Here is a 24,489-nt window from a genome sequence, read left to right on the forward strand (position 1 = left end):
TATTATTTATTAAACTTAATTAATTAAGAATTTGGTTTAACAATTTAAGAAGAAAAAAGAACTTTTTGAAATTCAATGGGTAATATAGTTGAAAAAATGTGTCTTCAGATATGCACATCCGTAATAACCTAATTTTTGGTCTTGTGATATATCCGAAAAACTCAATATTTGTTAAAAAAATTGAAATCAAAGTGAATCAATTATATTATTAATATAATTAATTGTATTAATCAAAATATATACCATTTTAGTTAAGATATATAATTAATTAAATATTTAACCGCTTAATGTTGTGACAAATTAATTTTATAATTTAAAAAAGGTAATTACTTTTATAATTTAACCGCATAAATATTTAACCGTATATTAAATATATACCATTTAAAAAATAATTACCTTTATAATTTTTAAAAAAATTGACAAATAAATTATTACAAAATTAAAATTTTATTTAATCTTTTTATTCCTTATTTATAAGGATTTGTATTTAAGTTTTTTTTGGAAATCTTGGTATTCGGCCTTGCGACCGACTAATCCAAGAGGAACCAATCCCACCGTCCACTAGCGGGGGCCCCGTTTAAAGCCAGAACAGGATTTGAACTCAGGACCTTGAGAGGAGCACACTCTAATTTAATTATTAAGGGTGTTCATGGGCTAATTTAATTATTAGGGGTGTTCATGGGTTGGTTTGGGTTGAATTTAGCCAAAATCATAACCCAACCCTACATGGTACACTGGTTTGGGTGAGGAAAAATAACCACCCACAATATCATTGGGTTGGTTTGGGTAAAACCACAAATCTATGGGTTGGATTGGGTTGGGTAATGGATTACCCAATATTATTTTTCCTTATATAATTATTAATGATATGTTACATTTTTTCTTAATAAATAGCGTAACATATTACTGTTGTTTTTTTAAACATCAAATGTCGAAATGTATAATGAAATTTATCATAAACATATATTTGTAAAAACCAAAGTTACATTAGTAAAACCTAGAATTGCATAAAATACTTGCAATTTATTAGAATTAGCATCAAAATAATCAAAATGTAGCATCCTTAATAAGTTAAAATCATTACTTACTAAATAAAAGATGTTCAAAAAGTTGAAATTGAAGCAAGCAAAATTAAAAACATCAAAGTTATCACTTGTCAAATTACAAAAAAGAGAAAAAATAGTTACTCAATAACACATAGGTTTTGTGGGTTGGGTGTGGTTTTACCCATAACCCAATTATTTTGAATGGGTTTTCATTTTTGAAAACCGTATTCACCCAATAACCCAACCCAACCCACTTTTTTTGATCGATTTGGGTGGATTTTACTGGGTTTATTGGGTTTACCCAACCCATGAACACCCCTACTAATTATATTTCAAAATTAAAAAATTAGAATATTTGAATATTTCGGATATGCATATCTAAATTAACCCCAGACCTGACATTTTAAATCTAACATTTAAATGAAAAAAATTTAAAGAGGGGTGATTTTGGATATGCATATCCGAAATCAGTGAAAATGTGATACGGGTGGCTTCGAACATGCATTTTCGAAGGGTATTTTGGGGTTTTCATGGGTGTTTTTCACCCTATATGGATGTATAAAGAAATTGTCCAATAACTTAATTTTTCAAATATAATCAATATTGTTATAATATTCTATACGAAAACACAAAAACACCATCTCAAATTCTCTATTTTTTCTTCAAATTTTCACCAAACTAGAAAACTAAGCCTAAAAATGTCCATATATTTAAGATAGAATTTAGGAGAGGGGGTCAAAATGGCAATCCAATATATCTTCAACGTTCAAACAAGCCAGCCATGAGAAATTCAAGTACACTGGTTTGGGTGAGGAAAAATAACCACCCACAATATCATTGGGTTGGTTTGGGTAAAACCACAAATCTATGGGTTGGATTGGGTTGGGTAATGGATTACCCAATATTATTTTTCCTTATATAATTATTAATGATATGTTACATTTTTTCTTAATAAATAGCGTAACATATTACTGTTGTTTTTTTAAACATCAAATGTCGAAATGTATAATGAAATTTATCATAAACATATATTTGTAAAAACCAAATTTACATTAGTAAAACTTAGAATTGCATAAAATACTTGCAATTTATTAGAATTAGCATCAAAATAATCAAAATGTATCATCCTTAATAAGTTAAAATCATTACTTACTAAATAAAAGATGTTCAAAAAGTTGAAATTGAAGCAAGCAAAATTAAAAACATCAAAGTTATCACTTGTCAAATTACAAAAAAGAGAAAAAATAGTTACTCAATAACCCATAGGTTTTGTGGGTTGGGTGTGGTTTTACCCATAACCCAATTATTTTGAATGGGTTTTCATTTTTGAAAACCGTATTCACCCAATAACCCAACCCAACCCACTTTTTTTGATCGATTTGGGTGGGTTTTACTGGGTTTATTGGGTTTACCCAACCCATGAACACCCCTACTAATTATATTTCAAAATTAAAAAATTAGAATATTTGAATATTTCGGATATGCATATCTAAATTAACCCCAGACCTGACATTTTAAATCTAACATTTAAATGAAAAAAATTTAAAGAGGGGTGATTTTGGATATGCATATCCGAAATCAGTGAAAATGTGATACGGGTGGCTTCGAACATGCATTTTCGAAGGGTATTTTGGGGTTTTCATGGGTGTTTTTCACCCTATATGGATGTATAAAGAAATTGTCCAATAACTTAATTTTTCAAATATAATCAATATTGTTATAATATTCTATACGAAAACACAAAAACACCATCTCAAATTCTCTATTTTTTCTTCAAATTTTCACCAAACTAGAAAACTAAGCCTAAAAATGTCCATATATTTAAGATAGAATTTAGGAGAGGGGGTCAAAATGGCAATCCAATATATCTTCAACGTTCAAACAAGCCAGCCATGAGAAATTCAAGTACACTGGTTTGGGTGAGGAAAAATAACCACCCACAATATCATTGGGTTGGTTTGGGTAAAACCACAAATCTATGGGTTGGATTGGGTTGGGTAATGGATTACCCAATATTATTTTTCCTTATATAATTATTAATGATATGTTACATTTTTTCTTAATAAATAGCGTAACATATTACTGTTGTTTTTTTAAACATCAAATGTCGAAATGTATAATGAAATTTATCATAAACATATATTTGTAAAAACCAAAGTTACATTAGTAAAACTTAGAATTGCATAAAATACTTGCAATTTATTAGAATTAGCATCAAAATAATCAAAATGTAGCATCCTTAATAAGTTAAAATCATTACTTACTAAATAAAAGATGTTCAAAAAGTTGAAATTGAAGCAAGCAAAATTAAAAACATCAAAGTTATCACTTGTCAAATTACAAAAAAGAGAAAAAATAGTTACTCAATAACCCATAGGTTTTACCCATAACCCAATTATTTTGAATGGGTTTTCATTTTTGAAAACCGTATTCACCCAATAACCCAACCCAACCCACTTTTTTTGATCGATTTGGGTGGGTTTTACTGGGTTTATTGGGTTTACCCAACCCATGAACACCCCTACTAATTATATTTCAAAATTAAAAAATTAGAATATTTGAATATTTCGGATATGCATATCTAAATTAACCCCAGACCTGACATTTTAAATCTAACATTTAAATGAAAAAAATTTAAAGAGGGGTGATTTTGGATATGCATATCCGAAATCAGTGAAAATGTGATACGGGTGGCTTCGAACATGCATTTTCGAAGGGTATTTTGGGGTTTTCATGGGTGTTTTTCACCCTATATGGATGTATAAAGAAATTGTCCAATAACTTAATTTTTCAAATATAATCAATATTGTTATAATATTCTATACGAAAACACAAAAACACCATCTCAAATTCTCTATTTTTTCTTCAAATTTTCACCAAACTAGAAAACTAAGCCTAAAAATGTCCATATATTTAAGATAGAATTTAGGAGAGGGGGTCAAAATGGCAATCCAATATATCTTCAACGTTCAAACAAGCCAGCCATGAGAAATTCAAGTACAATTTTTCATTTTTTGAGATGGTGTTAACTAAATAATTCAAGCATAAATGAAAATAATTCAAGCATAAATGAAAATGTTAACTAAATTTCAAAAATGAAATTTGAAACTTAAATCATGGCATTCTAGAGTTAACTTATATTTATGTCAAATGCCGCCTATAAACTATATTTTTAAAAGCTAATATCAATATAAACTAAAATCCTAAAATATGGGCTCAAACCTCAATTTACATTTCTCGAAACCTGGCAAGTGCTTTTTTATGAATAAGCATCTTATAGCTATCACCGGCTTGAACCTCCAAGCTAGGGTCCAACTTTTTCTGCTGACTACCTAGTCCTGCTCTATTTTCCATGGCTTGTGTCTGGACAGGCTCTATCATTCCACTTCCATCTTTTCCTAGTCCCTGTGCATCAAATTATCCATAGTACAAGAAACAAAATAATGTGAAAATGTTAGAATCAGTCAAAAGATAATTTGAGAGAACACCAAATGTCCGAGACTATTCCGTCCAAATTATTTGGGAGTGCTTCTTGAAGAAAAAGTAAATTCTCTAGGGATTTAAGCACTACTCAAGCACATCTAAAAAAATAAAATTTTGAAAGTTGGAGCTGATTGCAAATGTAAACAAAGGATCATATCAAGCTCCACCAAACAACTCCAATATAAATTTAAAAACTTATTTAGTAGAGGGAATGAATTGATACCAAGCCTTCCTGCCATCCCATGTTGCGGAGCATCCGATTACCAACATTGTTTTCATCAATCGCTTTGTCTGCCGTAATCACCTCAAAGGTATCGAGGTTGACATCTCCAACAGTGCGTCCTCCACCAACCCCAGGAGGGAAAGGCATTGTGTCACCTCTCCTTGATGCAAAATCTCGAGCTTCAAGAACACAATTGATAGAAACAAAATGTTTTCTCAAAAGTCAATATACACATCTGAGCTGAAAATATACCTGCAACCCATTTGGTTTGCAAACCTACTATTTGGGTATTTAATACTTGCATTCAGCATGTAAAATTTGGGAATCAGCAGAAAAAATAGCTACTTCTCTTCTTTTTTTTCACATATACATAAACCAACAGCTATCGAAAAAGAAGCAGGGAGATAAAACATTAATTACACAGAAAATTATTTGATTTCCCAAAAGCTTAATAGTACTGAAAACCTAATGCAAAACTAAAGCTTTCTCTATCCACCAAGCCTTTTCATCAGGAAACAGACAATTTTTTAAGTATGATGAACAACTAAAAACTGTGAAACAAATATTTCCTGCACACCTCAGCAAGTTTTCAAAATGCTTGAACTCAAGAAAAGAAATCCTACACAAATTAAGCAATCTTACTTGAATCCCCAATTTCAAGGTCAGACAAATCATTGCCAACTGAAGATGACGAGCCATACAAACTTCTTCTCTCAGCTGCCCGATCTCTGTAGGTTGTTGTTTGAGATTGTTCCTTATGAGTTGAAGTAGAGAGTGGCATTTCTGAAAACCTTCTTCGTCCACTTCCAACAGACACTGATGGTGTATATGAACCCAGGGAAGACACATCTGTTTTAAAAGGAGTGGTCTGGGCATCAACATTTGCTGAAGAAGCGGACATAGATGGTGTGGCAGACGTAGAGCCAGAATAAGTATCTGATCTAACAACCCCTCGCCCTGAGCCCCTTATAACCCCCATCAGAGTGCCCCCGAGGCTATTACTGAAGGGCCGTGGCTGTGGTTGAGAGTCAATAGCAGCAACCTGTGCAGTTGTGTGACCACCCAGATTAGACACGTTAATTTCCCTTGGTGCTGTCTCAGTTTTTAATTTATTCTTTGCAGAATGTGCAGAAGAATATGACTTATCCTCAACAGAACCAGGTAACTGATTGTCCTCCAGTGCTACTCGAGTAGCCTGTCCCTCATGACTCCTCTGCTTCCACATTGTCAGGACATTGTTCATTTTTTTCTTGTTTGCTAGAATACTGCTTTTTGAAGCAAGTTTTATCTCCTTCGATTTTTCTTTCTCTTTCTTCTCTGCAGCTAAAGCAGCTGCTGCTGCAGCCTGAACAGCATCTGCCAGTGAAGCTGGCTTCTCATTTGAAGTAACAGTAGTAGCAGGTGCAGAAATCACTACTTTTTTAGTGCTTGAACCATCAGGAGCCTTTGAAGGTTCAGACTCGTTATTAGATGATTTATTCTGATTTTGATCAGTGCAAGGGATATACTGCTGAGTATGGTGGTCGTATGAATACCAGATCCCATTATTACCATCATAGTAAAGACCTAGGTCACAAAGAATGTAGAAAATGAAAAAATAATAAGAGAAAGAGAGAACAAAATAACATTTTAACAAGTATATCAGTGTTTCAAGTATGCAGGTAAAACAATTTGGCCCAATATGCAAACTTTTCCAGAGAACTGCACATACAGGGAGTTCTGCAAAATTTTGCAGGCTCGTGCTTTCTAACAGAACCCAATTATATGAGATAATAAAAAGGAGTGAATGAAGAAAAAAAAGAAACATGAAAAGTACTGGCACTCCTAGACCAACTATAAGTGAAGAATCAACATGAATGTTTTGGGTACTCTACAACTTGTTTTAGAGCTTTGGCTCATTCCAAAAAAAATATCTAAATAAAGAAAGAAGTCTTAAATATCTAAAATTAAATGGAACAACTTCAGAAATACAGGTCCTAAACGTGTTTTAGGAAAGTTTTAACAAGTTCCTCAATATAAGCTTTTTTTATCAACTCAACCAAGAAACATACCAGTATTCCCATCATAATAAAACCCAGAAGTGGCGTCATAGTAATAGCCAGATGCTTCATCCCAAACAAAGCCTGATTGCGGTGCACCAGCATCAGTACCAGTCTGCTCAGGACCATTAGATTGTTTGTCATCTGGATTGTATTCTTTGGGAGCCCATCCGACAGAATCATACTGAAGATAAGAGAAAAGCACAAGACATCTATTATCACATGTATGACAACTTAATGATCTATCAGAACTACAATTAAGAACTCCGCCTCATTAATAAATACATAATGATGTGGCATATTTAATTAGGATAGAAACAACCCTAGTGGGAATTTCAATATCGATTGTAAAAGTACAAATATGAAGAAACTCCAAGACAATAAAAATAAATCACCTAGAGGCTGTATGTCATATTAGAAAACCATCTACGAATTATTTATGGTAAATATATTTCCATTCACTTCAATTGATTAAACAAGGTTTGCAATTATGCTAAGATTTTAGAAGATTATATTTTAACTAGTTTAATACTATATTGTTTCAGATATCACCTTTTTCCTCCCTCAAACAGAATAGATTTATGGTAAATATATTTCCATTCACTTCAATTGATTAAAAAAGGTTTGCAATTATGCTAAGATTTTAGAAGATTATATTCTAACTAGTTTAATACTATATTGTTTCAGATATCACCTTTTTCCTCCCTCAAACAGAATAGCAAAAGAAAATAACAAAAGCAATGTTTTGCTTATAAATAGGAATTAATATTTAGTCTTTTGTATAAACTTACTATCAAACTATTATCAATAATATTCAAGCTTTTATTATTTCTCTCATCTTTATATCTCAAATCCCATAACTGCAACAACTCGAAAAAGAATAAAACACCTGTTGGGAAAATGTTGCAGCTTCAATAGCTGCAGCTGCAAGACTGCTTGACTGTGAAGTTCCTGACGCTCCTGATCCAGGGCCCAGTATGCTTTTTGCATATGCTACTCTTAGAATCTGTCCATTCTTCTCAAGGGCGGTTCCATTTGTTGAGTCAAGAGCTTTGGTAGCATCCTCTACCTACACATAAGTACAAAGCACGTAAATAGTGATGAAACAGACAGCGTCACCCCCAAATGACTTCGACTGGCAACAAAAAGATATTAGAAATGAATAGATATAGAGAAATATAACTATCAAAGTATTATCTAAGCAGCAAAATTGGAAGAATTTCTTTAAATACGGGTCATGTTAAATTTTCCATCAAATAGATAAATAATAGTATCTATCAAAACTGAGTATGCATTCACCCTTCAAACCCTTTCTCAAGCACAAATACACTAGATAATATTAGAAACAAGATATCACCAAATGATTTAACGCATGCCCTTCTGCTAATTAAACAACGAAGTAAGATAGGAAAAGCACAGACGTTATAATTATGTACATCAGACCAAAAAACCAAAAGGAGAACAAATGTATGCAATATGCCAATAACAATTGCTCAAACATTAGAATAAGATGTACCTACCGAATAAAAATGTACAAATGCGAATCCCCTCGAGACATGAGTAAACTTGTCTCTCACAAGACGTAGATCCTGAAATTGATAAGACAACATTTTTAAGCACATAAATAGAAAAACAATGAGAATAACCCCCGCTCCAAGAAAAAAGAAAAATTAGTTTGCACAAATATTTTATTAAACCTTGATTGGAGCATGTTTGGAAAACTCATAGCGGAGCATTTCCTCATCCGCATTTTCATCCAATCCACGGACAACCAATACATGAGTTGGACCTAATTACATACAAACTTATTAACTGTAGAACATAAACAAACAATCTGTCAGATAAAGCAGTTACACTAACCTGCCTCCAAACCTTTCTTTCCTAAGGATGAGGAATTTGATAAGGAAATGTCTGCTGCAGGAGCATCATCAGTGCGTGGTTCATTACACTGCACCAGTGAACAAAATTGGAACCAGTTCATATACACTTGTAAATGGAGAGTTAACTCAATTGAAAAATGCATACTACCCCAACTAATTTAGACATGATAATCCACAAAAATAGGCATAATGAAAGACTGGTACAACAATAGCAACACAGATGCAAAATTGATGAAAGACTGATTCAACAATAGCAACACAGAAGCAAAATTGATGCAAGAATATGAACCTGATAGCAAGAAGTTCGGCGTGCAAAATTGATGTAGCTACATATAGTGCACATCCAATCAGATGGTATTGTAATGCTCTTATGACTATGACCTGATTTCATAGTTCCGTCTGGACCTGCACTTCCGGTTGGTTTGCTACTGCAACAATATGTAGCACAGAAATGTAATCTAAAACTTGAAAGAACGGGTCTTAAAAGCATCGGAATATAGCTAACCTAAAAATATTTAGTTAACAAAGCCCTAAAAATTAAAACTACCTATATTCGAAGAAAAGCTTCCGGCCATCCACAACAAGACCTTCATCTCCTAGCTTGTCCATCATTCCTTGTGCAGCTCCCTAATGCATAATATCAATCTTAGTAATTAGTATAACATTCTTGAAACCAAAAATACAATATTGGAAAATCAAAAGGATTAATACCACAGAAGGAAAATCAATAAATGCAAATCCACGGGAGATGCCAGAATGTCTCTCCTTTATAACACGGACATGACGAAGGGGACCCCATTCCGCCTAAACATATATATAAATGATTATGTCATAAGAAAATTTAAATATGAAGGAGTAAATGAGATGCTTAACAAAAGAATTTATGTAGAGAACGTACAAGGATTTGGTATAGATCTTCTTCAGTCGTCTTCTGTGAAAGACCTTTCACAACAATAGTTGCAGATGGTGCCTGGAAAATAGCTTTCACATCAAATTATCCAGCAGTGGTGAGGTAATCACCTAAAAAAAGAAAAGCACCATCCAACACATACCACAGAATAATGTTCCCGCTGACGTTTATCATCACGGTCCCTGCGTCTTTCACTTCTATCATATCGGTTATCAACATAGCTGTCTTCCCGATAACTACGACTGTGGCTTCGACCTCGTGGAGACCTAGATTTTGGATTATCATCATAACCACGAGATTGGGAACGGGATCGAGAGTGAGAATGAGAACGGGAGTGTGATCGGGACCGAGAATGGGATCGTGAACGCGATCGAGAACGCTCATGTTTCCTTTGGGGACTTGGATCTTTTTCCCTACTGAGACATCTCTTGTCTCGTTCTCGATCATGTGAATCACGTCGCCTCCAATTACTATCTTTTTTTCCATCTCTTTCATAATCAGAATCATAACTATGCCGACCATGATCATAATTCCTCTCATGGCTATCCTCCCTTCGATGATGCGAAACACGAGACTTGTGGCCATAATCATCATACGCATAATCATCACGGTCATGCCCTGCAAGTCTAGCAGGTTTGTCATATCCTCGATCACCATAGTTGGTATAACCATCTCGAAACTTATCATACTCCGGGTAAATGTCAATCTCACGATCCCTGAAACCCTCCATTTGATTGTATGGTTCGTGGTAAGGTCTCTGAAACCGTCTAGATTCCCTTTCAAGGGGATAATCTTCATCATAACCCCTTCGCTTGGATTGACTCCATTGACCAACAGCAGGTCCTGGTGGCAAGTAGGCCTCCCGATCCAAAACATCTCGGTGGAAATTATTTCTCTGGTATACAGCATCCCTGGGATATCTTTCATCTATAAACCTTCTTTCATCATAAGAGTCGCCGACCCTGCCAAAAAATGGGTAAAGTGGGAGGAAAGAAAAACAAACACTGTGCATCAAAATGAATATCCTGTCCTCATAATTCTTAAACAAACATCATGGAAAAAGAAAGGTTTATCTTAATAGTCCAATCATGCACGAGTCAAGACATTCACAATACCTACCATCTAACTACAGACGTTTTATATTAGAAAATGAAACATAACTACTTGAGAAAACAGTTTTTTACCCATGGATTTTTATTACCATAGGAATGATGATAACTAAGCAACACAAGCAGCAGTTGCACTCACCGAAAATTTGGCTCATGGACCGCACCATAACCCTCCAGAGCCTGTGGATTCAAGACAATAAGTTATGTCAGCAACAAATAATGAATGATGAGACGAGGTTAGGCAAATGGAGTCCTTATCCTCACTGCCCCCACAGCTAGCTTTCTTTCATAATTCTCTAAGGATGGGCCCTAATAGTTTTCATCATCCCCACATCACATAGGTGAATTTATTTACTAAGTAGGAAACCACAATTACGCTGTTATTATCCCAGCCTTGATGCAGTGCATAGCGACCAGGATCCATTTCTTTGCCCAGCAATGTCCCAGCTCTAGATTCAGAACTCTGAAGCAAAATTGGTCTCAAAACCTTTCTCCCCTGTAATATATGCACAAACAGATAGAGTTATCTACCATAAACCAACAACCAATAACTCCAATGATTTTTGGACCTTCTTGCCCTCCCAATTGGAATGTAATCTTCAAATACAACATACATACCGTCTTCCAAAATCCTCCCTTTACACACACAACAAATCCATTCGCAAATTAATGTAAAATTCCCAAATCAAGCGATCAATCAAAAACGATTTTAACCAGAAAATTATAACCCTAATAGGAAAATCAAAATTCCAATCAGCATGCAAAAGAGCGGTGAAAAACAAAGGACAAATACAAAAGTTAGGGTTTTTACCGATGATTATGGAGATTGTGCTGTGTTGAATGTCGCGATTGAGAGATCTAGGGTTGTTGTTGTCGCTCACAGAGAGAAGACACGAAGAACGCGCCGTGTGAGAGAGAATGGAATTAGAACAATTGAGGCAGAAAGAATGTAGTCTTTGAAGTTTATTTGGAACAACTTTTGACTCGAGATGAAATGTGTTTTATAGTTTAATTTTTAGAAAAGAGTTTAATTATGATGTACAGTAAGTTAATTTTAGGCTAAATTACCTCAGAAACATTTGATTTAAGATATTTAATTATAACAATTTAGTCTATATTTAATTTAAAATGTGGATCTTTTATATTAACTAAAGTCCGCACCGTTGACTTTTTTTTCAATTCCTTTTTAAAATATTGAAGTGACATTAATGATACTGATATGTCACTTAACATAGATCAGAGACCATCATTGGATCATACTCCCTTCGGTCTGAATTATAACAAATATTTTCTTTTTAGGTTCATGGAGTAATAAATATATCTGATTTACATAACGGTCAGATACATTTACTTTTCAATGAATCTAAAATGAGAATATTTGCTTATAGTAATGGCCAGAAGGAGTATGATAAGATTTTCAAAAAACTTTAATGCATAAAAGTATTTTTTAAACTAATTAAAATGCACGCAAGAGAAGAAATTAAAGAAAAATAGTAAAACAAAATAAAATTCTCATAAAATTACACGAAATGGATAATAAGAAAAAATTAGAATTTTTTTTCATATTTTTTGGACAAAAAACGGATTTATATGAAATTTAGAAGTTAAAATAAAATTAATAAAACAAATAAAGCAGAAAAAAGTCAACAGTGGAGCTGTTAGTTAATATAAGAATTGATTTGTTACAATTAAATAACTCAAAGGACATTTAGCCTTAATTTTACATCAAAGTCCAATTAAAACCTATTAAATTGCCAAATAAATTTCCTTCTATTTTTTAATTAAAAAATAAAAATTAAAGAGAAAGGGGATGATGCACTGACAGTGTAAAAAAGTTTTACACTGTCAACCAATCAAGACCATGTATCCTACCAAGTCATACTGTTATTTTTAAATTACTGAGATGACATGGCAAAATAATATATTCTCATTGAATGACAATGTAAAACTTTCTTATACTGTCACTGCATCACCATTAAACCCAAAATTAAATAATGTCGTATTTACCATGAATTTTATGGGCTAGGTAGTTTCATTGATTCATATATATATAAAAGGTGAAAAACACTCCTAAAAACTCTAAAATGCTCTTCGGATATACATATTTGAACAAACCATTTTCACATTTTTAAGTTGTTTCGGAGATGCATACCGAAATGACATTTTTTTCAAATTTTATTATATAAACGTTTGAATTATAATATCAGAGATTCTTTCGCATATGCATCTCTGAAACCACCTAAAAACACATTTCGGAGATGCACGTGCGAAATATGCTCTGAGTTTGTCATTTTTGAAAAAAACTTCATAATTACATTGTTAAAATCGGAGAAACGTACTTACTAAATTTGATATCTTTAATCTGATAAAATGATTAGGAAATAAAAAGTAAGTAAAATAAAATAACATATTAAAGTACAATAGTTCTTATGGAAGTGCAAAACGTACAAATATTACAACACCAAATAAAAGTGATAAAACATCTGTTACTACTGAGTATGCACAATCCTAATCCCATACGACCTCCTCTGCCTCCTATAATCCGCTGCACTAGACGCCTCACTGACAATCCTCTCCATTATGACAACTGCCTCTGCATCACACTCCTGCATGATCCCTCTGTCCAATGTCTCATGCTCAATCAACTGTATCTGCTAGCGTATATGCAAGAGATCAATGACATGGTCATCCGCGGCCTACTGATTCTCCAACAGCTCGTCATGCGCTGGCCTAGGTGGACACCCAGAAGCTTCGGGTGTCATGATAGGATGTGACACTTTAAGAAACTATGTCAAGTATCCATCTACACAATACCAGCTCTGGGTGGCCCGCATACTCCGATACTCCTCTAGCACCAAATGATGCTCCTAATCCTAAAAGATATTTGTGAGATCTCGGCGGGTAATGGTGTCGAGAGCAGCCGCAAATGGAGACCTATGTATCATCTACACTCGTTCAAACTCTCTGATGCACCGTTCTGGCAGATACCTGGCCATAGTGCTTGTCCCACATGTTAACCATCTAGAATATAGTGAGATGCGGTTGAAGGGGATAACATTCTGGTAATCACGGAAGGGCGTCCAGTTGATTTACATCCATTGAATGAAACAAATTTGAAAATAAAAAAAAATCAACTTAGGGAAGATTTCGAAAGTGCATATATGAAATTGGTTGAGGGGGATTTCAGATATGTTCCACTTCTTGCCTTAACTCATCCAAAATTCATTTTTTAACATCAAAACACCGACATTGAAATACAATAACATCAACCTACACATTATCCTAAATTCTAACAACCCTAATAACAACTTTGACCTTGAGGTAATGAGTTGTGAAAACTTACAAATTTTTTGAGTTTGAGTTGAAGTTGAAATGAGCTTTGAGCTTTGAGAATGCTTGAATGGAACTTTTAGAGTGTGAATCTTCAATACAACTTTTGGTAAAAATGGGGTTTTTTTATTTGGGAAGTATTTGGTGTTTGAAGAGAATGCAAAGAGTAGGGTGTCTGTTTGCGTTTTCTGAAATAACTCAAATTATTTCGGATATGCATATGCGAAGACGCCTTTTTTTTTTAAAAAATGACTTCGCATATGCATATCTGAAATCACCCTTTTTTTTTGGAAAAAATGGGTGACTTCAGATATGCATATGCGAAGTCCCTTTTTTTTAGAAAAAATGTGCCTTCGCAAATGCATATCCGAAATATAGGGATATTTTGAGTTTTTCACCAGAGGTCTGTGAGAAGCAGCATGGGTGCATAGAGAAATTCTCTTTATTAGGGAGTTGCTTATTGCATTCTTAATGATGCTCACACACTTCCGTGAAAAATCATAAATGTCTCTCAAATACGGAGATTCACTTCTAGATGCACCAAAATTCATATAACAACAATTTGTGAGTGAGTCACCCTCATTTTTCTATAAATTGGTATGGAAGTGTATTTCAGTAAAAGCTACGGAAATATACGTTCGGACGAATTTTTAGTGATATTATCGCATCATACCTTCCTTCTTCGTCAGAAACCTCCTTTCCACTTTTTGAAATATGAGAAGCTAAGAGACATTTGATAAACAATATGACTGAATAGCATTACGAGAATTGCATTATATAGGGAACTATACAACTTATTGCATTAATAACAAAGGAAATATCTTATTAAGTTCTAGAACGTATTAAGGAATATTCTATAGAATATTCTCTTTCTATATTTTTATATATACAAATATCAACACTTCCCCTCAAGCTTGAGCACATAAGTCAAATGCACTAAGCTTGCCACATATATAATTAGTTCAGGGATTTTGTAAACACATCTGTCAATTGATCATTAAAGTTGATAAACTTTATGACAATGTAACCTGATTTAATCTTCTCTCTGACAAAGTGACAGTTTATCTTAATATGTTTGGTCCTCTCATGGAAGAATGGATTTGAAGCAATGTGCAATGGAACTTGATTATCACACATAAGTGTCATTGGTCTTGCTTCTTTAATCGAAAGTTCCTTGAGTAACAGTTTTAACCAAATAAGTTCACATGTTGAAATTGCCAAGGCCCTATACTCTGCCTCGATGCTTGATCTTGCCACTACGCTTTGTTTCTTACTTTTTCACGATATAAGGTTTCCTCCAACAAGTACACAATACTGGTAAGTGCAGTTTTGTCGTGCTTTTGTATGATATAGTTTTGTGGCACTTATCATATTTTTGTGTAAATTCTGTTGAATAATTCTTCGTTTAGTGTATAAAAACGCTTAGTTTGTTTATACTCATGTTTTGATTCATTCATATATCAATTGATAGTTTTCTATTCATTTTGTAGGTATTGATGCGCATATGGAACATGAGTAATAAAGTGTCGAAGACACAGCTTCAAACGCGCGATTTTAAGCAATTCATCAACTAATAAGGCTCAAAAGAAATATGAGAAAAGTTATCAATTTTGTTGATATTTAGTCATTGTTAGATAGGAATTTGAATAAGCTTTCCAACGCTTCGAACCAGGCGCAAATGGGAGTTACTGTTCTTAAGTTATGGTTAAAATAAGATTTCAAGTTCTGGTGTAGTTCGCCAGGCGAATCTGGATTCGCCGGGCGAAAATGTATGGGCAGAAACACGTTAAAAGGGGCAAAATAATATTTTTAGGTTATGGATTGGGTATTTTTGAGTCTTAACACCATCAACATCATTTTTTGGTAGATTGAGGCTTAGAAACAATATTGGAACTTGTATATGGATGATCTGGAGTGGATTTCTCAGTGATCGGCGTTGACAAACCAGAAGATTTTTGGTTCATTTCTATTCTTCTTTATGCATTTATCGTTTTTTAGGTTTTGTATATGTATTTACTTTGAACTCATGTATATTTGTTGCCCATGGCATTATATAAAACCTGCTTTACAAATATGTGTTGATTGTTGTCTTAGATTTTTGCTTTGTGCTCGGGATTTGGGTTGTTATAGACATAAACTGCTCGAATTGTTATCTATGATGATTATTTATTAGTTTTTAGATTCTAGAGATAGATTTATAGCTAACCATCTTTATAGGTGTCGAAGCTTAATGCTTTCGTGTTGGTTGTGTCGGTTGAGAGATCGTCGATACAATTGATATGGATGTCTGATATGTTGTTGAGGTTGGCTGAGAGATCTTCGCCGAGATGATATAGTAGTTCTCTCTTCTTTAGGTTAGAAATGACTTAGGGTTTAAGCGATGCTAGATGATACTGAAGAGTATTGTAAGTTGAGTATAACTGGTTGATAAGTTTAAGTTTGTGAGAAGTATATTATATGCAATGATTGATAAGTTGCTTCTCATTGAGGAATGAATTTTTTTTGTGTTAATATTTACTTTTCTGTTTTTATGCTTTAAACAATTTAACCCAAGCTCAGAAACATATAAACTGTTGAATGACATTTTTTCCCTCGCACTGATCCCTATGGAGACGATAAAACCCGGAATACTTCCAAAACTTTTGATGTTTGCCGCTTTACCACTTCAACAAATACCCAGAGGTGGATCATCTATCAATGGGTGATCCTGCCTAATCAGCATCAGAGTATCCAACTATCTGAGTATGTCATTTATCTTCATACACAAGACCTTTTCCTGGAACACATTTGATGTATCTCAGAATCCGGATAACAACATCCATGTGTTCTTGACATTGGGAATTTAAGAACTGACTTACCACACTGACTGCAAAAGAAATATTCAGACGAGTGACTGTGAGATAATTTAACGCTCCTATATCTTCTTGGGTTAAATAGAAGCTCCCCCTGATTGGGTAGGAGATTGACACTTGGATCCATAAGAGTATCCATCGGTTTAGCATTTAACAACCTTGTTTCTTCCAAAATATCCATAGCATATTTTTCGTTGGGAAATTATTAGACCATCTTTAGATTGGGCCACCTCAATACCCAAGAAATAACGGAGTTTACCAAGATCTTTTGTTTGAAATTGATTCGAGAGATGTTGTTTCCACGAGAGTATTCCCTGCTGATCATTACCAGTCACGACAATATCATCAACATATACAATAAGATAGATACACCCTTGGGTTGAGTGACGATAAAAAACACAATGGTCGACTTTGCTACCGACCATACCAAACTTTTGTACTACTGTGCTGAATCTTCCAAAACAAACTCTCCAAGATTGCTTAAGATCATAAAGAGACCTGTGTAGCCTACAAACCATATTTGATAACTCCCTCTAAGCAACAAACCCAGATAGTTGCTCCATAAATACTTCCTCTTCAAGATCACCATGTAAAAAGGCATTTTTGATGTCGAGTTAACGAAGAGGCCAATGTCGAATGCCTGCAATGGCTAGAAGAAGTCCAGCAGATGCCATCTTGACTACAGGCGAGAAGGTATCACTACAATCCAACTCAAAAATTTGAGTGTGTCCTTTGGCTACCAAGCAAGCTTTAAAATGATCAATCTTCCCATCTGAATTAACCATAATTGTATAAATCCAACGACAACCAACTAAAGATTTTCTAGGGGATAGAGAAACCAGCTCCTAGGTACCAATGCTTTGAAGAACACACATTTCATCAATGTTGTCTTTCTCTTTGGACTTTGGTTGTGGTGCTTTTTTTTCTTTTCATTTTATCTTTTTTTCCTGAAAAGCAAAGAACTCTTTATTAAAGAGAAAAAATCTATCAAAAAAATTGTACACTATTGGAAATAAATCTATAAAAAATTATGTTTTTCTTCTTCAAACAGAATTTAGAGGTCAAAGTAAACCTTTTATATGAGCAGATTTTCAAGTATGGTAAAAAAAAAAACTGAACCTATCCAAACTGCATTAGTTTGGTTTTATTTTTAAAAGTCAACTGAATCAAACTGAATCACACATTTTTCTCTTGCGGTTTGAACGACTTTTACCATAAAAAATAGTCCAAACCACACCGCGAACACCCCTAGTTCAGATCCATAAAGTTTACTCCTTGTACGACTGGTGGTGTAATGTTGATTACAACCTTCATCACCCTTCTTACTATCAATTTATCCCAAAAACATCTCAGGTAGGCCGCTTGGTCACTTTATATTACCCTAACACGCCCATCAGGTAATAGGTACTTCATGCATATATATATATATATATATATATATATATATATATATATATATATATATATATATATATATATATAAGTTCGAAAGGGTGACATCGAATAAGAGGTTGAAAGTATGTCTGACTATGACTATATTGTGTGAGTACGAGGCGTATACCACGAAGTATCGGACCTGGATCAACATTTTCATCTAGCTCGAACATTACATTGAGGGTGATGTAGCCCTTCACCTACACCTGTTTTCCAGAGAAGCTGACTATTTAGCCCTTGAATGCTTGAAATTCATCTATATCCAATTCAATCCTTTAGAATAAGTCACAGTAAAGGATATCTCCAAAATCCCCCTAGTCTATCAATACTCGCTTGATTTCTAGCTGCTTCACCATATTATTATGACAATGGGATCATTGTCATAAGGATAGATTTTGGCGGCGTCCTTGACAGAGAAGGTGATTTAGGGTTCCGGGGAATTCCCTAAACTTAGTTTGGAACTGATGAATGAACATTTTGCCGTCATAATTTGTCAATTTGGATATATGCCCTTACATGTATGAAGGTTGGAGCAACCTGTTGATTTGATTATGATGTTGATAACGCTCTTAAGAGAAGTCTTCATTGGTCTTGTTTATCAAGGCTATGATGTTTAAGTGATAGTTTTTGACAAGTTGTTGTTCAATTGATGGTACTTGACAAGTTGTTGATCAAGTGACGATGCTTTATAAGTTGTTTAAGTTACGGTGCTTGACAATCAAGATATGTTGATCTAGATGAATCATGAAGATCATTTGATGTAGTGATCAATTGGGTGTGGCTTGACTATCAAAGTTATAATTGATCAAATTTGGGCTAATCAAATTGTGCTGATCAACATTTTGGTGATTAAGATTGTTGTGCTTGGAGATCAAGTTATATGTGCCTAATTGTGAAGACAACACTTTAAGTGAGGCGGTGTTTAGTGACTCCTCGAGATCACCACTATGCTAGAAATTATTAAAGATTATCCGGAAAAAAACTTCAAATTTTGTTTTGAAGCATATTTTCAATTAAGGATATGTTTAGGCTGATATTCTTGTAAGGAGAGAGATCTATCTTAAACTCTTGTAATGAGTTTCTTATTGGTTTGTCCTTGGTGCTTAAAGAATATCATTTATTAGGATTTTTATTTTTAATTTAGCTCTTTTTACTTTTTTTTTCTCTTTATTTTTTCCTCATATAACCAAATTGTTTTTATGAATATAGAGTATTTTACTATTAATTAATTCTTAAATAGTACTAACATAAATTGCCATGATACTTTCACTTTTTTCTTACAAGTCCTTTCACTTATTTTATAGAGTAAACAAGTTCCATATATTATGTACAAAGACAGCACAATTTCTAAAACTTCTAATATAACTGCTTTTATTGAGCCAATATTACAAAGAATGAGTTATAGAAGTGCAAAAAATGGTATGAAAACAATATGGTACATGGACGCCATCTTTCCTAACCTATAGAAAGAAATGTCACTGTGGGATGAAAATGAAATTTTACATCATGTATGAGTGAAGAAACTTCTGTGAATGTACAAAGAGAGCACAATTTTGCAGATTTATCATGTAGGCACAACCCCCTCAGAATTAGGCACTAACTTTGACACAAGCCAAAGAACCAACATTAAAAACATGATGAGCTGAAAGAAAAAGTAACATGTCAGCTTGCATAATCTGCTCTGAATCATAAAAGTCTCCTCTGTTCTGTTTGTCATTATTGGATCCTCATTACCTGCCACTTCAAGCTTATTTGGAATCTGCACTTTACTGTTATACATTGTTTCTTGTTTTTCTACTAAAGCTGATGCAACCTTCAACTTCTGCATTGTGTTTTTGATGGTCACATATTTGACCTCGGCTTCGATCTTTTCCTGAAAAAGACTCTCAAACTCAGACTCCAGCTCTTTAAATTTTTCATCTAATAAACATATGGTGTAACTAGATTCATCCTTAGGAAACTCGTCACAAGTAAGGGCTAACTCAAGTTCAGCAATCCTGGAATTCTTAAGGGCAAGCTCACCCTGCAATTCTTCTAACTGGCTTTCCAAAATGTTTAGTTTTTCTGTGAGGCTCAGTACCTGAAGTTCCATGAAACTTGATGAAATTTGTTTACCAGATTGGCTAGATGACGAGCATGAGTCATGGAATCTTAGATCAACAGAACTTGTTTCAACAACACTTGCTTCAGCAGCACTTCTAAACTTGGTTGAGTCATCTGGTGAGAAAGATTCATTCCCAATCTCCCTGAATTTTTTAATTTCTGCAAGAGACACAGATTGGTTACTAAGAGTTCACATAATACAATGACACACACCACACCATTGAAGATACTAGTTTCAGGGGCCATAAATTTATTTCACCCTTCTTTTCATAAGCCTGTGAATCAATTACTTACAACAAAAATCAAGCTTACAAAAAAAAAGAAAAAAAATACCATCATAAAAATCATCTTCAGCTCATTTTGGTAAGTTATTTTAGTAGAAAATAACATTCTTTCCAGATGAAATTCACTACTAACCTTCTAACAAAAACAGTCATGTTCCGGTACTATTTGTAACATCTCCAACAAGACCTATTTTTTCACAATCATAAACCTCTCACTAAGGGCATTCCAATATGCTATCACACGATTGCGCATCCAAACAGGGTTAGGCTACTAGATATTAACTTAAAACAACAATCAATCTTCCATCACATGTTCCTATAGCTAACTATATCATGCTCTAAAGTATCATAATTTAAATTGTATATCAGTTACAACAAGGGTTTCATATAAAGATTCACAACCGCGATATAGGCTACGCCACATCTGTTCTTTATTCTACCAAAACAGCAAAACCGCAACACAAATGAGGCCGCAACCGCGATATCAAGAATAATGTCGCAACCGCAACCGCAAATGCTATTTAAAATCTTGTTACAAAATTCCCCTAAACTAAGCAACCAAATAAGCTAGCTACATAACATCTTCACATTATTATACTAAACAATTATTAATATGAAAAACCAAAGTTATCATGAGAAGTAAAATATATATAAACCTTGTTGAAGCTCTCCCTCCAAAACCTTAAGAGTATGAACATACTCAGTCAAAGGATCCTCTCTTACAGCATCTTCATCGTCATCTCCCGTCACGTGGCTAACCTCCATGTCACGTGCGTCACTATTCAAATCTTCATCACCACAGTTCTCTAATTCAGGCACACTCAAATCCCTAGAATCCGAATTGCAACTCCCAATGATTCTTTTCCCTACAGATTCATCACCGTCGCTACCGGAATCACCTCGCTTAGGATTCCTCTTCCATTTCTTTAACCTAGCGCCGTTTCTTGATTGATCCGACGGTGAGGTCTCGTCGGTGCAGGAACCACAGTCGTCGTCGTCATTCTCGGTTCCGTTTCCTTGACGATAGTTTGCTTCGGATTTAGCTGAATCCATAACGGAAAGTATAACGAACTCAGATCTTGATCGGAAAAAACGGTTAATTAAAGAGAGGAATGAATGTAGTGTGAGAGTTCAATTGAATTGGGATTTTAATTTGGAAAGTAAAAGCGGTTTATTGTTATGTTTGATGAAAACTGGAATGAATAAACGAAACAAAAGAGAATTGAAGTCTTTTTACTTTTAAAATATTTATACTGTTGAGATAATTTTTTTTGTCTATTTTTATAATATATATGTAGACATGATCTTTGAATGTGTGCTATTGTTTACTACTAGCTCCATTCCTTTATATAAGAGACAATTCATCTTTTTAGGTTCATTGAATAATTAATGTATCTGTATATTGACTAGATACACATTAATTATTTAATGAATCTAAAAAAGTGAATGGTCTCTTATATAAAGGAACGGAGGTAGTATATTTTAAGTAAATAATGACGGATTTTAATTTATTTCTAAAATTAAAATCAGAAATGTTTGTACTACTTTGTGTTAAACCAAGCAATTGAGCTCGAGTGGTAAATGAACTCCTGCTAAAGACGAAGGTTCGGGGAATACCGAGTACGATTCCTGGTAGGAACATTACTTGGCCAGAGCCATGATCTCTCGGCATGAACTCTAGATTACTAGGGCCCCATTCCCCTAGGAACCAGAGTGCATAAAGCAAAAAAATAAAAAATTGAGAAGAAAATTATAATGCTAAAAATTGTCCGAATTAAAATGGAATGTAAGTTCGTACATTTCTCATAAATTACTTATCCATGTAACTTGGATGTGTGAATTTTATAGAGAACAATAATGAAAATCGTGAACCCTTGTCTCAGAGACGAAATCTGCTTATATAGTGGTACTATGTACACCAATATTTGTCAGAAATAATTACTTCTCCCGGATTCGACATGTATCTTGCTATGTGGGCTTCTGTCCACTGTTGTGTTTCCATATGTCTTTTGTAACATCTTAAACCTCAAAACTTCACCAACGATATTTAGCAAACACGCGGCGGAAATAACGTCATACAGCAACTGTCATCACATACTCACCCTCACTTAGGGTATTTGTAACACCCCAAATTGGTTAAATTATTATGCGATGATAGTTAAGTTAATTTGGGTCGTAGGGGCGTGCGACCTTAAGAAAAGAGTGTAGAGAGTAATTAGAAGTTGACAAATTTTATTTAAAACTATTTAATAATTAAAATAATAATAGTTTATTGTGATTTATTTAATTAAAATGAGAAATAGAGGAATTGAGCCAAATGTGAGAATTAAGGAAAGTTACGGGGAGGAGGAAGTAATAAGTGGGTATGTTTGAGCTAAGTGTGTAATTTTGAGAAAATTTACCCTAAGTATAAGATTAAGAAATAAACCTAGAATTGGGAGAATTCTATCACTACGTATAGAAAGTGAAAAGAGGCAAATGGTAGGAGTAGAAGGTTGAAGCTTGAAGAAGAAGAAGAACACCTAAGTTAGAGAATTAATTTGCTTTGTATAAATTAAGGTAATTGAAGACCAACCTTAATAATGGGTATATGCATGAGAGGTATAGTAGATGACTCCTTAACCTTTAATAGGATATTTTATATTGATTAAATATGAGTTTTTGTGTTTTTATGATATTAAATACCTTCAACATAATTCTCATTTGTGTTTTTATGATATTAATCCCAAGCTAGGAGAGGAGGCTTGGAGCTCGGAGAGGGGGCTCATAGGTTCGAAGATGAGACTCGGTTCATGAGAGGACCAAATATTGAGTTGGTATCACGTGCGTATGCATCGAGTTTCATAGTTGAGTTGCATTACATAAGCGAGTTGTATGCATATATTTATTTGTGTGTGATTGTTGAGTTGGTTGTGAGAATGTATTGTGACATGTTGTATGTAATTATCTGTACAACATGAAAGTATTAATACTCTACCTTATAGTATGTAACTACTCAAGAAAATTGCTAAAATTGCTTTGGAGAACAATTTAGCAGAAGTGGTGAAATTTTCCATATTGAAAAGTTCATTATAAACACTTTAGTTAATCATTAAAGAGAGAATTCAAACTTTCTATATTCTATAGTGAATTAATTGTAGATTAATGACAAAATACCCCTTTTGGTCCCTTAAGTATACCTTCTGGTTCATTTTGGTCTTTCAATTATTTTTCGTGCCATTTGGGTTCGTTAAGTTTCATAATATTTCAAATAAGTCCCTTCCGTCATGTTGCCTCAAAGGTCCGTCTATTTTGTCTACCTGGGCAAGTGAGCTGTCAAACTGACCTTAATTGATAATGTTGAAAGACATAGGGATATTTCCACAAAGGTTCTAAAATGCATATGACATGTTACATATACATGTTCAAAATGACTTCAAAATATAGTACAAAAACCATAAATCAAATCGTTACATTAACTGATCAAAAACCATAAACTAAACAAAGACTAATTAAGACTAGGTGGTTTTCTTTGATGGAATCCTCTTTGTTGGGGTAATCTTTCTTGTTGTAGGACCAATCACATTCTTTGAAGCAGATAATCTTGTTGTTAGTCCTGGTGCTACAAAGGGCCTTCTTACACCAAGCTTCTATGACTTTTTAGTTGCTTTTGCATTTTCCCTTGAGCATTATCCTGATACAGCCTTTCCTCTAGAAGACTGGGTTGCACTCATGTAAGTCTATGTTGCTGAGGTTTGAGTTGCAACCACCTGAGTTTCAGGAGCATTACCTTGTGTTGCATTGGACTGAGATGCTG

At 34.0% G+C, this 24,489-nt stretch overlaps 2 protein-coding genes across 5 annotated transcripts; both read right to left on the reverse strand.

The window, feature by feature from the left end:
* Positions 1-4,031: 4,031 nt before the first annotated feature.
* On the reverse strand, positions 4,032-11,678 carry LOC131624486 (SUPPRESSOR OF ABI3-5-like). 3 transcript variants are annotated; one of them, XM_058895431.1, is made up of 17 exons: positions 11,502-11,678; positions 11,309-11,326; positions 11,067-11,186; positions 10,830-10,870; positions 9,724-10,543; positions 9,570-9,641; positions 9,383-9,475; positions 9,219-9,298; positions 8,961-9,099; positions 8,652-8,739; positions 8,489-8,580; positions 8,308-8,380; positions 7,681-7,856; positions 6,804-6,975; positions 5,395-6,318; positions 4,753-4,931; positions 4,032-4,451 (listed from the first exon to the last, which is right to left on the reverse strand). In XM_058895431.1, the coding sequence occupies exons 3-17, from the start codon at positions 11,112-11,114 to the stop codon at positions 4,275-4,277; spliced, it is 3,174 nt and encodes a 1,057-aa protein (XP_058751414.1). In that variant the 5' UTR covers positions 11,115-11,186; positions 11,309-11,326; positions 11,502-11,678; the 3' UTR covers positions 4,032-4,274. The 3 variants fall into 3 exon arrangements, with proteins under 3 accessions (XP_058751414.1, XP_058751413.1, XP_058751412.1); XM_058895430.1 differs by having other exon boundaries at positions 11,309-11,419; XM_058895429.1 differs by lacking the exon at positions 11,309-11,326 and having other exon boundaries at positions 11,502-11,677.
* A 7,972-nt stretch (positions 11,679-19,650) lies between these two features.
* LOC131624468 (WPP domain-interacting protein 1-like) lies at positions 19,651-21,918 on the reverse strand. 2 transcript variants are annotated; one of them, XM_058895405.1, is made up of 3 exons: positions 21,350-21,918; positions 20,041-20,568; positions 19,651-19,948 (listed from the first exon to the last, which is right to left on the reverse strand). In XM_058895405.1, the coding sequence occupies exons 1-3, from the start codon at positions 21,744-21,746 to the stop codon at positions 19,896-19,898; spliced, it is 978 nt and encodes a 325-aa protein (XP_058751388.1). In that variant the 5' UTR covers positions 21,747-21,918; the 3' UTR covers positions 19,651-19,895. The 2 variants fall into 2 exon arrangements, with proteins under 2 accessions (XP_058751388.1, XP_058751387.1); XM_058895404.1 differs by having other exon boundaries at positions 19,651-20,568; positions 21,350-21,917.
* Between the last annotated feature and the right edge of the window lie 2,571 nt (positions 21,919-24,489).

The sequence above is a fragment of the Vicia villosa genome, unplaced genomic scaffold, assembly GCF_029867415.1.
Source record: "Vicia villosa cultivar HV-30 ecotype Madison, WI unplaced genomic scaffold, Vvil1.0 ctg.000131F_1_1_1, whole genome shotgun sequence".
Taxonomy (NCBI): Eukaryota; Viridiplantae; Streptophyta; class Magnoliopsida; order Fabales; family Fabaceae; genus Vicia; species Vicia villosa.

Bases quoted from the DNA above. Each gene is read 5' to 3' on its own strand.
- LOC131624468 (XM_058895404.1), bottom strand. From the start codon at position 21,746: ATGGATTCAGCTAAATCCGAAGCAAACTATCGTCAAGGAAACGGAACC. The intron at 20,569-21,349 runs GTTTATATATAT...TGTCTCTTGCAG, and splicing joins GGAGGGAGAGCTTCAACAAG to AAATTAAAAAATTCAGGGAG.
- LOC131624486 (XM_058895431.1), bottom strand. From the start codon at position 11,114: ATGGATCCTGGTCGCTATGCACTGCATCAAGGCTGGGATAATAACAGC. The intron at 8,381-8,488 runs GTTTAATAAAAT...TATCAATTTCAG, and splicing joins CCAAACATGCTCCAATCAAG to GATCTACGTCTTGTGAGAGA. The intron at 6,319-6,803 runs GTATGTTTCTTG...TTTGTGACCTAG, and splicing joins TTATTATGATGGGAATACTG to GTCTTTACTATGATGGTAAT.